The sequence below is a fragment of the Chroicocephalus ridibundus genome, chromosome 4, assembly GCF_963924245.1.
Source record: "Chroicocephalus ridibundus chromosome 4, bChrRid1.1, whole genome shotgun sequence".
Classification (NCBI taxonomy): Eukaryota; Metazoa; Chordata; class Aves; order Charadriiformes; family Laridae; genus Chroicocephalus; species Chroicocephalus ridibundus.
The window spans coordinates 32,214,043-32,230,543 of record NC_086287.1 but is presented as its reverse complement, the minus strand read 5'-3'; the positions used below and the strand labels follow the sequence as shown (position 1 = coordinate 32,230,543).

At 39.7% G+C, this 16,501-nt stretch overlaps 1 protein-coding gene across 7 annotated transcripts in view; it reads left to right on the top strand.

The window, feature by feature from the left end:
* NPAS3 (neuronal PAS domain protein 3) overlaps positions 1 to 15,043 on the top strand; it is a 625,871-nt gene extending 610,828 nt beyond the window's left edge. For all 7 annotated transcript variants that reach the window (XM_063333307.1, XM_063333310.1, XM_063333309.1 and 4 more), the window contains 3 exons: positions 4,604 to 4,751; positions 7,895 to 8,010; positions 10,788 to 15,043. In XM_063333307.1, coding sequence (XP_063189377.1) covers positions 4,604 to 4,751; positions 7,895 to 8,010; positions 10,788 to 12,097 — 1,574 coding nt within the window. In that variant the 3' untranslated portion in view covers positions 12,098 to 15,043. The remainder of the gene's footprint in view (positions 1 to 4,603; positions 4,752 to 7,894; positions 8,011 to 10,787) is intronic.
* Positions 15,044 to 16,501: the final 1,458 nt, after the last annotated feature.

Sequence of the window (16,501 nt, the reverse complement as noted above, 5' to 3'; positions counted from 1 at the left end):
AATAGCACAGCAGATGTAACCTCGATATTTTCACCATTATAAAGAGCCTCTTTGTGTAACTGTGTGAATATGTGAGATGATCTCATCATTTCCTATTTACTCAATACTTACCTGAATACGCAATATAGTGTAGCTTTTAAATGCATATGCACATGAGTAAAATGTCCTTTTGTAAGAGACTTTGCTAAAAGACTGCTTTTGATACACAATTTCTTCATCTTCTCTTCAAACTGAATTAAGCTACTTCCTTCTTTTAAAACACAACTCACTATTTAGAAGCTTTGGCTTTGATTTCTCAGAACAGCCTTACAGGAAGAAACTATGTTCTTTTTCTTTTTGTAACCATATTTCTGAAGACAAACTTGTACTGATTTATTTTGATTTTCTAACAGAAATAGGTTCCTGCAAAGAACACTGACTGTTTCTTCTTCTCCCCCCTCTTTCACTCCACTGCTACAAGAATATTGCTGTGCGCAAAGCTACCACGGAAAACTGAAATCCCTCTGTTGGGAACTGTGTACATAGCAATATATTCATACTTTGAGAAATAAGTGAGATTTTTCTTTTTTTTTTTTTTTTTTTAGTTTTTAACATAATATGCTGTGCATTTCTTGCATGCTAACCACTGAATTCAAATTGAGTAACTAGGTAACATTTCAGCAAATTTTAGTCAAGTTTAGCATCCACCATTTTAGGGAATATATCTGTGCGGCTAACGTAAAGTTCACCAGTTTTGAAACATTAACCCTCAGTTATTCCCTTTGATTGAACTGTGTGTATATATATATATGTGTATATATATATTTGTCATCCTATTTCTAGTATTTCAGATTTTTTTCATTCTCCTGTTTCCAGTTAGACTCACTGTAGGGATTGTTCCTGAGAGCTATTAAGCTGAAACCCAGTGTTAGAAAGATCTCTCTGTATTTCCACACAATATGGCTTAGTAACAAGGCCTTTTTTTTTTTTCTTTTTTCTTTTAAATGTGTAACTCCCATTAACATTTTGGAGACTTGTGGATTGGCTAGCAGGATAAACTAAGCCTGTAAGTGAACTCACCTCCCCTGCTATTCTTACAAATGGACTGATACACCCAGTCCTGTATAACCCTGTGTAACTTCAGTCACGCGAGCCATCCCACCGATGCCGTCACAAGCTTCACCTTCCCCCGTACCGCATTGTCTGCCAGACTGCATACTCCATGCATAATACAAATAGAAATTTAAAACTCTCTGCATTTCTCAGTGTACAAAAATACAGAGCTGAACCCTGATCCGCAGTAAGGGATTTGCCTTAAGTACAGTCTGAATAAGTTCAGTACGTGGTCCACATGGCATTACTTTTTCAGAAGTTTATGCTAAGCTGAAATGCATGGTCTGTTGCTAGTAACAAAACATAACTTCACAAGCAGAGATTAGGGTGGACTGATTCTTTACTTTCATTTCTTCTCAAAATCAGTAACTTCATTGATGGACTCCCCGTACCTGCGAAATGAAGCTGGGTTTTACTCAATAACTAGGTTATCAATAAACCGGATAGATTTCCCTTCCTGATGCGTCCTTCTAGTTGCTTGTTTTCTCAAAATTCTCATCTAATTTCTAAGTTTCAGCTTGGCAATGTTAACAGCTAAAAACCACCATAAATTAGAAAATATTTGAATGTTTTTTTTTCATTCTTTCTCTTTCATCACATCGAGAAATTTCTTCCCAAGCTATAGTATGAGCTTTCAGAACTAGCTTGGGGTTACCTAGTTCGCTCTCAAAGGATGTACGAACCAGATTTAGCAGCACAGCACAGCTGGGCTGCTGGAGAATCTCTTTACAGAGAGAATTTTTATATTGAATCGTGGGACTTCCTTCAGAGCATGGTCCACAAATCTCTCATATGAAACGTGCTTTAGACAGATGCAGGAAGGAAAATCCTGTGTATGTGGTAATATATCTGAGCTGGCCAAATAGAGAGTGGGAATTTGCAGGTAGATGAACTTCATGGAAAGCTCATTTTCGAGACAGTATTTCAAATATTCTTTGGATGCATAGTAATTTGGGAGCCTGAACTGACTGTAGATGGTTTGTATGCAACTCTGATGCACTGAATTCTCTTTCTTGAAACAGCAAGTGCCTTTACCTTCAGAAATAACTTAAAAGATTTTATTTTCACCCTTTTTTCCATAGTTCTGAAATGAATGCTGTATTCAGCTCATGACATAGGCTTTTCCAGTGGTGCAACAACCAGTATAAAAGGTGCTGAAGGAGGAAGGACTTGTCTAGAATGAAATGGACTGAAGGACCTGGAGGATCTGGGTCCTCATAGGTATCACTATGCAGAGTTGCAGTGTGCTCTTCATCACTAGCTGGTGACTCACCTGGTACCTTGACTTCCAGATGTGCATGTGGGCAGTTGTGAGGATTCATCCTTTGGTATTTGTATAGCATGGTGAACTCCTCAGATAAAAACTGTTATAAAAAAGACGACAGTATAATTAGTAGATATGAGTGCAGATAGATTTTACTAGTTTCTGCACAAACCAGTGGGTGTTCAGGCTTCCAGAAAGGAGCCAATATCACTCCAGACTTCCAGGCATATCAGTTTTACTGACAGCTATAAGCAGAGTATTTTGAATGTCCTATTTTACTGAAATGGAAAAGTCTACCGTAATCAAAACTTGCAGCAGTACTTTTCTTCCCTTATTCTTCATAACTGATAAAGTTGGGCTAATTTATGTGAGATTGTTTTCTAAAGTGGCACACAACATTGGTTTGACAGAAATGCTGGGTAGTCAGTTGTTCATATTTTATCTTTATTCTGCTGTATAATGAGGTTTTGAAGCAAATGAATTATCACAGCAGAATATTTAGAGCTTGAAATACAAAAGTAAAAATTTAGGGAAACTTACGCATCTCTGCTAGAAACAAACCTAGTTAACTAGAGGTTGCTGAAAAACAACAGGACCCAGATCACAAATATTTGTTCATATTGCAGCTGAACCTAACTTGCACTTTATATTCACTTTACATTGCACTTTTTTACATTCATTTTTTTATTCAGTATTTGAAAAATTGGAGTGGGGACTGGGGGTTCCCTCCGAGGTAAGAAAGCATCTGTGTTTGTATGGTTGCCTTCGTAAATATCTTTTTCTGTAGATATCTGTTGTACAAGGATTTAGATATAGATACATTTATATGTATAATTAGGGGTATAGACATTTGGTTAAGTTGAAAGCTCCAAAGTGTCATTTGTCACATTTATGGTAGGAACTTTAACTGCCTTAAATACTTATTCTTTTCCAAAGTGACTTTTTTCTTTTCCCTGTACAAAAAAAAATCAAAATGTACTTCATGAAACTATTGTATATGAAGCACTTATTAGCCGTAATTAAATGGACAATATGAATTTACTACGTCTTTAGGACTCTGGCTTGTTCTGGTTTAGAGCAAGATGATTAATGCAAATACATATTACTTGAGATAACCATTTAGCAGCTAATTTAGCCAAATTTATTACAGCAGTTAGAGGTTTTTCATTTTAGCAGACGGAGACAAGGACATGACAAAAGCAGGTGGTGTGTATGAATGCACACTGCCCTCTAGTGCACAAAGCTTTATGGGATTAGGGAGAAGTGCAGAGGAGAGAGCAAGTGCTCCAGTAACAATAGTACCCAGATTTTGCATAGTTTAGGTTTTCTTTAAAACCGTGCTGCTCCCTTCCACTGAAAGATCTGCATTTCATCCCTTCCTCCTGACACTGAAACCTCAGATACAAGCCAAATTCGCTTCAACCTGGCAATATTTTGGCTGAAGTATTACTTTAAACATCTGTATTTTTAAGCCTTCTTGCTGTGAGCATTTAATAACACCGTTTCACATTACTGATTGCTTTTACTTGTTTCTGTTTCCTAGCATACTTCAAACATTGGAGAAAGCTGTCACTCTTTGGCTCCCACCAAGCCATTCTGTGCCTCCCTTAGGCCTCTTTCTCAGTCTGTTGGTGGATTTACTTTGCTCTGGTAGAAAGTAAATTCTCCCAAGACTTTCCCCCCACTGACCAGTGGAGATTTGGTTCATCTGAGAACTGTAAATTCTGTTTGACAAGATCAAAGAAACAGATGTATAAGTTCAGTGGTTGATATCGCCTGCAATAAGGAGAAATGATCAAAGCAGCAGGGGTAGAGTATCTTCCCAAACCTTTCAAATATCCAGAATCTCAAAGAGGTCTACCTAGGAGCTATGAATAAATCACATATAAATTTGCCTCTTTTTTTCCTTTTCTTTTTTTACAGTTTGACATTGAGTGCCTTGAAAATGTCCACACAGCAATAAGTATTCTGTGAACCAGAGAGATTTGTAGTTCTTTTTATTTTTCTTCTTCCACCAGAGTTTCCAAAAACAGATTAAAATCATACTTTAAAAACTTGTAAAACATACAGCTAGCTATACTGAACTTCAGATCCTGTTTGTCATCTCACTGGCATGCTGCATTAAACCCAAAGGAAGCCAAACATCTTCTGCTCCTACTTGTGGCATGTTGTACAATGAAGATCATTTTACCACAGTTCTAAAACACACTGTATCGTGCTTCTGTTTTCTTTGTATTTTTTTGCCAGTGCTGAATAAGGGTCAATGTGTAACAAAGTATTACCGCTGGATGCAGAAGAACGGAGGTTATATCTGGATACAGTCTAGTGCAACCATAGCTGTCAATGCCAAGAACGCAAGTGAGAAGAATATCATCTGGGTCAATTACCTTCTTAGGTAGGTCTTCCAGTCACTTCTCTCGTTTCAACTGCTGTCTCTGTTGCTTCTCTCTGTTGGTGAGTGTTTTAGGGAAAAAATAATTGCCTACTGGAGAACGTTAAGGAGAAAAACTCTTCATGTGGTCCACCTCAAAAACAGTGCCATTTGGTTATATTTATTGAAACATCTGTCATGTCTCAGGACACTGGAATACTCTTGAATTATTGTGCTGCCTTAGTCTTCAAATAAGCCCTCCACCATTTTATTGCTTGCCTCCACTGCCCTAAATCTACTGAGCCTGAGCTCAAAGATAAAAATGATCCACACCAGCTTTCAGTAGTTGTGTTATAAAATCTGGTGTGAAGCGTTGGGCATTCGTTTATTTGGTTATTGAAAACGCATGGAAGCAGGCTTCTGGAATGCTGCAAAAATGTCTCTCTCAGAGGTGTTTGCCAGTTAACTCCAGAGGGAGGAGAAAAGCCTTGAACTAGCATGTAGCTCCTGTAATCATCAGACAGTATTCACACTGAAGGATGCAAAATCGGATTTAAAAATAAAAATAGCAATTAAAACTATTTTAAACTATTAGAACTATTTTAAACAGAAATAGTAGTAGAATCTTAAATGAAAGGCTCTCCCCTGAGAAATTCTGTTTTACCAAAGCCGGAATATTTTTAAAGGACTGGTTTCTCAGCTCAAGGGAAGACCCAACAGTCACTGAGAGACAGTGAATTATAAACCTGACCTTTCTCATCTGAAAATACCTTTCAACACATTCTGTTTTGTGAAAATGTTCAATAAGATCGGGGGATTTTCTGTTTCATTCCAGAGCAGAACAAACAAACAAATAAAATTTGAAACCTTGAGATTGTCATGAAATGCAATTGTCATTTTCTGGCCTGTTCTCCTTTCAAGTTGCTTGTCATGGTTTGTTACATTCCCTTTGATGCCACGAGAGTTCAAAGTGATGTCTAGGGGTTAGATTGTGACTTATTATGCCAAGTCCAGCAAGCCCTGAAGAGACTGTGCCTGCCTAAACTTGCATGTTGAAATACTTTTGATTTTCCTTTTGGGGAGGAGGAGGAAGTAACCCCTGGCAGGAGAGCACTGAGGGATGCTGTGGGAAACCTTCCACAGCAGCGGAGGGTTCATTTGGGCTTGTGTGTTTCTGTCCTGCTATGATTGAGCACAGGCATTTCTGTATATATCCTTATCCTGCTACATCTTGTTTCCTTTTGCAAGAGCGAGGCAGAACGCAGCATTTCAAGAGGGCAGCTCTTGAAGTCTGCCAATTCTGAATTGGAAGTACAGCTTCACTGCCCCAGTCCTAACAGGGCTTCAAAATGCCCAGAAATGTGCTCATATTCTAGCTGGAAAAGGCGTCCATAGGAATCATGAGCAGTTGGCTCTGTCCCTTTGCTGCTTTCCAGGCAATAGGTGAACCTAGTCCACAAACATCCCACAAAAATTACTTTCTCTACCAACAGAATATAACTGACAAAAAAAGAAAAGCAGTACAGTCTTCCCAAAGTCTGCCTCCAGAACCTGATTTTGCTGCTGCAGTCCATTCGCTGGTCTGTTAGAGAAAGATTAACTTCTCCACTGATTTTGTATTTTTAATTTAGATTTCTCCTAGTACTGGAATCTGTGAAAGATCAAAATGTCCAAATAATATTTTAATGACAGATCAAGGCATAATTAGGTCTAGTCTTAGCAGGAGTACTGGTCTGTATACATTTCCATGCATTATAAAGTATGATTCAGCTGTCTGTAAAAGGATAGACTAATTATAGTGACAGGGAGGATTAATGCTGTTCTTGTTCTAGCAACTTGTTATTCACAGTGCGAAAGCCCTCAAACATCTTTTGCTTGGAGGGGGCAAATTTCGGGACTGTGCTGGGATGCAACAGAATAAAGTCACTTTGTCAGGACAAAACCATAAAGATGATAATCATAAGAATGGCATTTCAAAGTGAACTGTGTGAACTCTGAATTTTCACAGTACGCTGTAATAGGCTGGATATGGGCACACTGTCATTGCGATAGTGTGCCAGTCACCCCCGGTGCTGCCTCATATTGTTCTACGCAGGACTGTGGATTTTCTGCTCTATCACCGGGCTGGAATTCGAACTGCATAGAAATGCTCAACTATTCAAGAATTATTACAGACTTTGTTTATTTTCAACATTCCTATGCCAGTTATGTCTAGCTGTGTCTGTTCCCCTGCCTTGGCACAGATTTGGGAAAGGAACACATTTTAAAAGGTACAAACCAAGAAAAAGCATCGGGTTGGGTTTTTTTCAGTTTCTCTGGTAGTGTAGCTTTTTTACATTGCAGTCATGTTCATTGCTAACAAGTCACAGGTGAGCACCACATGAGCAGATGAAGATATGATTATAATGGGTGTGTTGACAGTTCTTTATCCCTAACATATGCATCTTAACGTGCACATGTGCATCTGTCATATAGTTAGAGTGGTTGCTTTTGGTTTCTTGGTGATGTGGATGCATGTGTGCAGTGTTTAAAAAATATATAACCTTTTTTAATCTATTTTTGGCCAAATTCTTTTGAGCAGTGGTCCTTTTCTCTAGCCCTAACTGGGCACCTTCTTACTAACTTCATGTACGGTTTGCTTGATTAAAGTGTGGAAAACAGGAACACTGAGAAAAACAGGTATTGAAAGGGCTCTGGCAAGGTTGATAGAGAACATTGTTACAGAGATAACTCTAATAGACATTGCCGGTGGGAGAGAAACATATTGGAAAAGTTAAAACACCCTCTCTGTCCTTCCAGGCACAGTAATGGGATCGAAATGGAGATATTTTGTTGTTGGATGATTGCACAGTGTAGCTTTACTGTTAGATGTTGCACAAGCTGTGGTGTCCCACTTCAGTAAGAATGCTTTGATAGCTCTAAAACTTCACTAGAATCAAACGAGTTTTAGTACCTGGTCAATATAAGTATTTGACAGCAGTATTAAAATAAACCTTCATAAAATCCCTGCTGTGAAGCTCTGAGGAGCCGAAAACGTGTGTTTCTGTGTTTGCTCTGCTGTTCTTCCTATTTATGTTCTTTGTTCCTGAACTTTGATATGAAAGAGGGAAAAACCCATGAAACTGCAAACCATCCAATTGTGTTTATATTTGCTGTCTCCTCCTCAGTAACCCAGAGTACAAGGACACTCCAATGGATATTGCACAACTTCCTCATCTGCCAGAGAAAACCTCAGAATCCTCGGAGACCTCTGACTCTGAATCGGACTCAAAGGACAACTCAGGTAACACACATGGTGTGCCTTTACGGCCACAAAAGGTTCATATCACAAGAGCTTTCCAGTTGCTTGTACTTCTCAAGGATTGTTCCATTGTAACAAAAAACCAAAAATGACAACCAAAAAAATCCTGTAAAATTAAATTGAAAAACACTATCAAAATCTGTTAATGGCCTCAACGTTTCCGCAGCATCTCCTTTTCCTCAATATTTCTCTTCACTCTGTGCACGCATCATTGCCTGAATTAGATATTTGATTTCCCAGCTAAGCTTCATGAACAGGTACTGTGCCTTGTGCAGAGGACCTGGGATTGTAACTGTTGAATAAAATTCTAGTTCTGATTTTTCCAGAGTAGGCATACGTTCTGAAGAGAAGTCCCTTCTGTCAATCTTTATGACGTTTTTTCCTGTATAAATACATTTTTGAAGAGTCTCGCTAGGGGGCAGTGAAGATTGCAAAATTTGAGGGGTGTCTTGGGTTATAAGAATTATATTTTATGAGAAGGTATGGGTTCAAGCGCTTGCTTCTAAGCTCTTTAAGTCTGGGACTTCAGCTGTTTTTTAAAAGCTAAATGCACTTGTCAAACTCAATGTGTAAATCATTCCTACAGATGGTCCAGCACACAGATGGTTCACAGATTCCCCATTAGTTTTAAAAGTGGATACCAAGGCACAGGTACAGATCATCTGGCTTTGAAAGGAGCATGGTTTCCTGTGGCCCAAGAACTAAGGATGTTACTCTGCTGTAGTATGCAATGTGTAAATGTACATATATATATGATTTTTCTCTCATCTCTGTGATAACAACCAAAAAAGATCTGGACAAAATGGACCACAGTGACATACATCAAGCAAAAGCAAGAAGAGGATTGGGTCTTAATATTATATTATATGATATGGCTGTTCCCTTTTATCTTTTGCCTTTATTTTTTCTCCTTTGACAGCTTGGTTTGATGGCTGAACTCAACATTAGGCACAAATACAGGCTTGTTGCCCACCATCATTGGGAATCTGTTCACCCATTCCCAGAGCTTACTTTATGCTGTCTTGTTCCTAAATAGCCGAATAACACACATGTGGAGAACAGTTTGCATTTCCCATGTGCGCTGTAAGTTCATGTGCCTTCATGTGCCTTCACGACTCCTAAGGCTGATGCAGAGCAAGAGAGCATTCTTCAAAGGTGGACAGATGTGTACATCCCAGAAGGAGATGTCTGGGAGTCTTGGCAGACAGCAGCGGCAAGGGGTTGTTTCTTACAAAAGAATTAAATAGAAATGACAGAGGACCTGAAATCGGAACAGCATCTTGGATGAAACCAACATGTTCCATTCGAGCTCTGATAAAATCCCAGGCAAATTTTGTGCAGCTTTAGACTACCTCACCCTAAGCGCACTCTTGACCAGATAGAAACCATGGCCTTAAAAGAAAGCATCTTCAAAAAAAGAAAAGAAAAAAAATAGGAAAAATTCAGCCCTAGATGGAACAAAAAGCTGGAGGAGATTTCGAGGGTTGTGGCTGTTACGTTGCTTCTGTGGGTTTTACTTTTCAAAAGAGAGGGTGTCTCTGCTGCTGGTGACTCACACATAAGTCCCACTAAGTGACTTGTGAAGTACATTGCCCTGAATCCTTGGGCAGCTTCCTTGTCAAGCCCACCTTCTCCAGCACTTCTGGGAAACTGTTTGGTATTGACATGGCTCCAGGAGTAACCAATCTTTAGAGGAAAACTGGCCCTTCCCCTCTCCCCTTAAAATGAGTATATTGAAAAGGGTAGTACTTGGCTCTGATGAGTGAAAAAACATCTTTTATTTCACAACAAAAGATTTCTGGCTGGTCTGTAAAAGACAGGGTGTCCTGAAGCCTTTCATGACTCTTTCAAATATAGTATGATAATGGAGAGTATTCATTCTCAAAGCTGCTTTGGCTGTCTGAGGCCAGTGGGCTAGAGTGTTTATCTCATCCGTATTAGAATTAGGTAAAAATCTAAACCACAATTAAATGTATTCAGACAAGAAGAGTGACAGCTTCTCAGTGCTGTAGCTGGGCTATTTCAATGGTCCTTAGATGATTTGGATCAATCAAGAGTTTAATTCACTGCCTGATTTTTTTCTTTTTCTGTTTTTTGGGGTTTTTTTTCATTTGTTGCCCTTCAGGAGAATATAAGAAGGCAGTCTAGCAACATAACAAAATCGTTATAGCTGTTTTATTCATTCAGATTTATACATGTATGACCTGCTTCTCCTCTCACACGGGAGGAAATCGGCAGTAATTCCACTGAAGTCAGAGACACTATGCCACTTCAAAAGTGGCAACGGTGAGAGGAAAATGACATGAGAGGACTAGAGTCTTCATTAGTAAATAGCGCTACACCTGGATGCCTGCCCACTGTAGGAGAACATGGATGTGCGAGAACAATCACCAGAACGTAACGGTCATAATGGGATTGTTCAGTGACTCCTCTTTGGATGACACAGCCACAGTGCCGTTGTGCTCGCAGTTGTCAAAATGATTCTTATCCGGCGAGCAGATGAAAAGGTCCCCCTCAATCGAGGTGCAGGCCATATGGCATAGGCTTTTAGTGCCTTAACAATCCTGAGTCAGAGAGATTCGTGGTGATCAAAACTCTCCCAACACAACGTTGCAAAAAATTGTGGCTCTGCAGAAGAGAACGCCTTTTGCCAAAATGTTTACAGCAATCAAATCTCATTGGTAGGTAGAAATCTGGACTTGGGTTATAGTATTATGTTCCTCTTGCTAATGGTTTGTCTCACTTTCCTTTTGCTCCAGAGGACAATGAGAACTCAAAGTCAGACGAGAAAGGAAACCAGTCAGAAAACAGTGAAGACCCTGAATCCGACAGGAAAAAGTCAGGAAATCAGTCGGATAACGAAATGAACTGTAACGATGATGGGAACAGCTCCAGCAACCAGGACAGCAGGGACAGTGATGACAGCTTTGAGAACTCTGACTTCGAGAATCAAAAGGCCCCTGAGGACAGTTTTGGCACTCTTGGCTCTATGCAGATCAAGGTGGAGCGCTATGTTGAGAGTGAGTCAGACTTGCGGTTGCAGAACTGTGAATCACTGACCTCGGACAGTGCCAAGGACTCAGACAGTGCAGGGGAAGTAAATGCCCAGTCTTCCAGCAAACATCAAAAGAGGAAGAAGAGGAGAAAAAAGCAAAAGGGAGGCAGCATGACCCGGAGAAGGCTGTCAAGCACCTCAAGTCCAAATGGACTTGACTCAGCTTTGGTGGACCAGCCCCAGCTGCTCTCGTCGCCAAACAGTGCCTCAGTGCTCAAAATTAAAACAGAAATCTCAGAACCTATCAATTTTGATAATGATAGCAGTATTTGGAATTACCCACCCAACAGGGAAATCTCAAGGAATGAATCACCCTACAGTATGACCAAGCCCCCCAGCTCCGAGCACTTCCCTTCCCCCCAAGCCAGCAGTAGTTTACATGTCTCCATTCCAGACTCCGTTCTCACCCCGCCAGGGACTGAAAATACTGCCAGCCGTAAAACTCAGTTCAGCACCTCATCCAACTCGGCCTTGGCTCCTGTGTCCTCTGACCCTTTGTCGCCCCCGCTTTCAGCATCTCCACGGGACAAACATCCAGGCGGTCCCACAACTTCCAACTCTTTGTTGTACACTGGGGATCTGGAAGCCCTTCAGAGGTTACAAGCAGGCAATGTGGTGCTTCCTTTGGTTCACAGGGTAACGGGAACCCTTGCCGCGACCAGCACTGCTGCTCAGAGGGTCTACACCACTGGCACTATTCGGTATGCTCCAGCTGAAGTTACTTTAGCCATGCAGGGCAACCTCCTCCCCAACACCCATGCTGTTAACTTTGTTGATGTTAACAGCCCCAGCTTTGGGTTGGATCCTAAAACACCGATGGAAATGCTCTACCACCACGTTCACCGACTCAACATGTCGGGACCGTTTGGAAGTGCTGTGAGCGGGGCCAGTCTGACCCAAATGCCTGCAGGGAATGTGTTCACAACTGCCGAAGGACTTTTTTCCACTCTTCCATTTCCTGTGTACAGCAATGGCATTCACACTACACAGACTCTGGAACGGAAAGAGGATTGAAATATGACCACATACTGTGTTCAGTGTTATACTCTGAGGCATAGACTATGTTTTAATTTAGACCTTTAATTCTAGCACTTTGAATTTGAGCAGGTCAGCTTATTCTCTCAATATGATCTCCCCATTTCATTCCCTTTCTCTTTAACTTGACTTATTCTTTAATGTAAAGATATTTTTTTATTTTTGCCTTCAGAGAGTCGAAGTACCAGTTGCCTGCCATTTTGTCTTCTTCTAAGATGTGTGTTTTTTCCTTTGCATCTTTATTAAGATGCCTTTAATATGTGTATGCCTCTGCCATAGAATACTCAGTGTTGTGGTAAAGAGATTTTAAAGTGACAACCATTGGTTTTACTTCAAAATGATCTTGATATGATCAAGATTAAAAGAGACAAGCATAAACAATGTGCCCTGTTTGACTAAGTCAAATGAAAAGGGGTTTTTGTTCCTAATTCCTTTAAAATAGGGGATAGTATTTTAGAATTTTATGCAGAGTTTAATTCTCTTTTTATGGTTAAGATTTTCTTACTTGCACATAAAATAATTTGGGTTCTTAAAAAGTTAATTTCTGGCCTGTGACTAGAATGTTAAAAAGTTGGACTAAATGTTAATTACTGAAACTTTAACTTAATTTCTAAAACCATGGTGCTATCATTTATTAATCTGTAATGTCTTCATACAATATGCAGCTTGTGGGCTGGGTTTTTTGGAAAGAATGTGTTCCGTACTGGTTTATAGTTGGGTGCTGCAGTCTCCTTGGTTAGTTAAGACAAAAGCCCTCATTAACATTTGCTGCAGGACTTTAAAATTTTTTACCTCCAAACTAACAAGCATAGCCTCACATCAAATTTAAATGGGTCAGGAAGCCTTTTTCAAAAAGTGCTTAAAAACAAAAAACTCAATTTAATTGACGCGAGGAGCAGTTTCTTAGGTGCATATTGTTTTGCTTTGTTTTTTTCTCAGTGTAACTGAGGCTAATTTTACAACGTCAAATAACACTTCGGAGTAAAAAAAAAAAAAACCCAGAAAAACTATTTAACATGTTTGTTTTGTTTTTCATTTAATATTATAGAGGGAAGGTTGTAAATTTCTTTTTGTTCTTTGATTTGGGTATTTTTTGTTATTTTTTCCTTATTTCTAGTGTTGAAACCAATATGTTTTAAAACTAAAGAATGGGTTAATAAGCTTGAAATAGATAACTACAACTGAAAACTGCACATAAAGTAAAAGAAAAGAAATCTCCTATTTTGTCTTTGTTGCCAGAAATCACAGTGTAGTGTCAAACACTCCAAATGACTGTCAAATATAAATTCTTCTTCCACTCCATCTTTGGCAGCTGTTTGTTAAGGCATCTAATAACAGATGTGAGAACTGTAATGTGTACAATGTGTAAGTGTCCTTGGCTGTCAGTCCCATTGCAGTTTCAATGTGTGTTACTATATGCAGTATATACTAAGCTAATGTAGTTGTTTTGTCCTTTGTCTTCTCTGTGCTTTATCTCTAGTCCGGAGTGGTAAAGTCCCATTCCTGCAGTCCTAGTGAACCAGTGATTCTTGGGGGTTAGTGGTTTTTGTGTGGTGGCCTTCCTCTGTAATGTCACCTTATGCTGCTTCCACTGTCTGTATACCTTTTAATTTCCGCTGTTGCTTTGCTGTTGTGTATTCTCAAACCTCTCTCTCCCCCGCCCCCTTCCTCTCTCCCCCCCACACACTTTTCCCCTCTCTCTTTCTCTCGCTCTCTCGTTCTCTCTTCTTCACTCTCAGAGATAAAAGACTCTTAACTAGCTCAAGGTTAATGGAGCCATTTTTCCCACAGAGGAATTCTGGGTATGACTTACTCTTCCAGTGTACCCCACAATGCACTACAGAGTAATGCTCAGATATATTAAGCAAATTGATGCCATATAGCCTCAGTTGTTAACATTCCCGGAGTCCCTTGTGCTCGAACTGTAAGCAGAGGGTGCATTTCTTTGGTTTTCTCCCAGGTAGGCTGGCGGAGTAATACGTAGAGCGATTACCAGTGAGATAGGAAATGCTTTCAGAGGTCGCCGAGCATTGTTTATAAAGGAAACTGAGCTTAGGATCGTCGTATATATTTGCTTATGTGTGCAATGCTGGTATATTAACTCAGCTGTCCTTTGAATTTTTGATCGCTCGCTGCATCGAGTCCGTTCCTGCGGTAGCTTTGAATTTGAGAAATAGGTCCAAGCCACGGCGGAGTAATAGTGAAAAAAAGGAATTGGACGCCACAAATTTGATTAATGATCTTTTAAAGGTTCCGGTGGAAGGATTTAAGTGGGTCTAAAAAAGGCGAGAAAGCTGATTGGGAAATTCAAAGTTCAATTTTGGAAGCTCTACTCTAGCTATGGAACAATCAAAGGAGTGCACCTATCAGCTACAAAAAACAGCTAGACAGCTGTTGTTGTTTTGTTTTTTTTTTTTATAAATGTTTCTGTGTTGTGTCAAAATGATTTCTGGTGATTTAAACTAACAGATAATCACAGCTGCTGTCTAAATCCATAGTGTTTAAAATTACAAAATGAAAAAAAAACTTCATTACCTGTGAAGACTGTGTCTGTGTTTTTAACTATTTCTTGTACAAATATATGAAATCTTTTATGAGGAGACTGGTGCCAAGTAGCTGAATAATGGGGAAAGGGATTCTGTTCGTATAAATCTTAGCAGTGTTACCAACTCTACAATATAAAAAAAATTAAAATGTTAAAAAGTGACAGCTATGGTACATTTATTTTGTGTTAAGCTAACCGAATCTAACTTCTCGAGTGCCTGGCTTATTTGAAACATTTTTTTCATTGATCATTGATAATGCTGCAAATCAGAAATGTACATACTTCATTTACAACAGGGTTCTTTTTATACTTTTGTAGATTCTCATACATGTCATACATGGTTGTCTTTATGTAACTTAATTTTTTTTCATCCCGCAGGTGCCATTTTCATAATAAACTTCTCTTGGATTTGTTACTATCTGGCATCATTTCTTTTACATATAACCATCCTGACTAATGAATGCTGGTAGTATTTGTTTGAGCAGGTATTTTTTAATTGCTTTGTTTAAAAAAAAAAGAAAAAGAAAAAAATAACCAAAAATCAAAGAAGATAAAGCTAGATTTTATTAATGCTTGTGAAATGAAGAAAAGAAGCTGTCAAGATGTAGGCTAAGAATGCTAATCCAAATACTACAACAAACTTGCCACCATCCTAAATTCTCAGCTACCCCAACTCATTGTCATATTGAGCATTTTTATGCACATTATCAAAGCTGAATAATGGACCTGCAACATTAACCACTATAGGAAGTGTGCATTTTTTCTTGATTAATGCACACTGGAAGAGGTCAGCTTTTGTACATTAATCATTTAAAATGCACTTTATATTTTCATTTTTGTACTCTACAACGTTACAGTGAAACTCTTCGGTCACACTATATCCTACCTAGGCTGCTGATGCTTTTCAATGTCTACCTTCTTTCCCCAGACTGGCAACGTGTAAGTTGTTGGTGTCGCGTGGCTAGACTTTCTGCCTTACAAACCGAGGACAGAAACTTTTACCAGTGTAGAAAAGACAAGGCAAAAAGCCTTGACCTCACCGCCAAAGGGGAAAAAAAACCCTTCAAATACAGTTTTGGTTATGCAGACATCCACGCACAGTGGTTGACCCGAAAAAGGGAACAGCTGTCGGCGATTACGCCTGCTATTACGTTCTGAAAAAAGGCCCAGAGCAACTGTGTTTGGTCTCTGCAGTGAAAAGCGGGGAGAAGCGATGCTACAGGAGATGCCGGCCCCGGTACCCAGCTCTGTGTGCTGGCTCTGGCTGCTGCGTGCGCGAGGAGGGGCTGGGTGCTGGCTGGGGGGGAAGTGGGAGCCTTCTCACCCACCGTTCACACGGCCTCTGCATTTCTCCTTCACCCTTTGGCTTTTCCCCGACCTGCGACAAAGATTTCCAAATTCCATATTTTATTTTGTTATTGCGGAGTATGCAGTCTCCAAGAACGCAATTTTGGGCACATAAAATCAAATCGCGTACTGCCCATAGCCAAAATCTGTAAGCAACTTTGCATGCCCAAATCTTTTCTCTTCTGTACGTCCACTTAGAAATTAAAACTATTGGGCTAGTCATTCTGGATGAGATTTTGCTTGCCTTATTAATGCTGAGCAAAACTGTCTAATCAGTTGCACAGTTTTCAGCACATCTTTTTACAGCAGAAGATAGGCTCAGCTGAAGTAAAAGCATGTGAAGCTGGCTGGCTGGATTGATGAAAAAAACAAAACAAAGCAAAACAAGCCACAAAAAATGTATGCATAGTTATAGTTCAGTGAGCCAGCCCAATGGCTTAATAGCCTGAAGCCTGGCTCTTTGAGTTTCCGAGCAGTTCAGGGTTCCCACT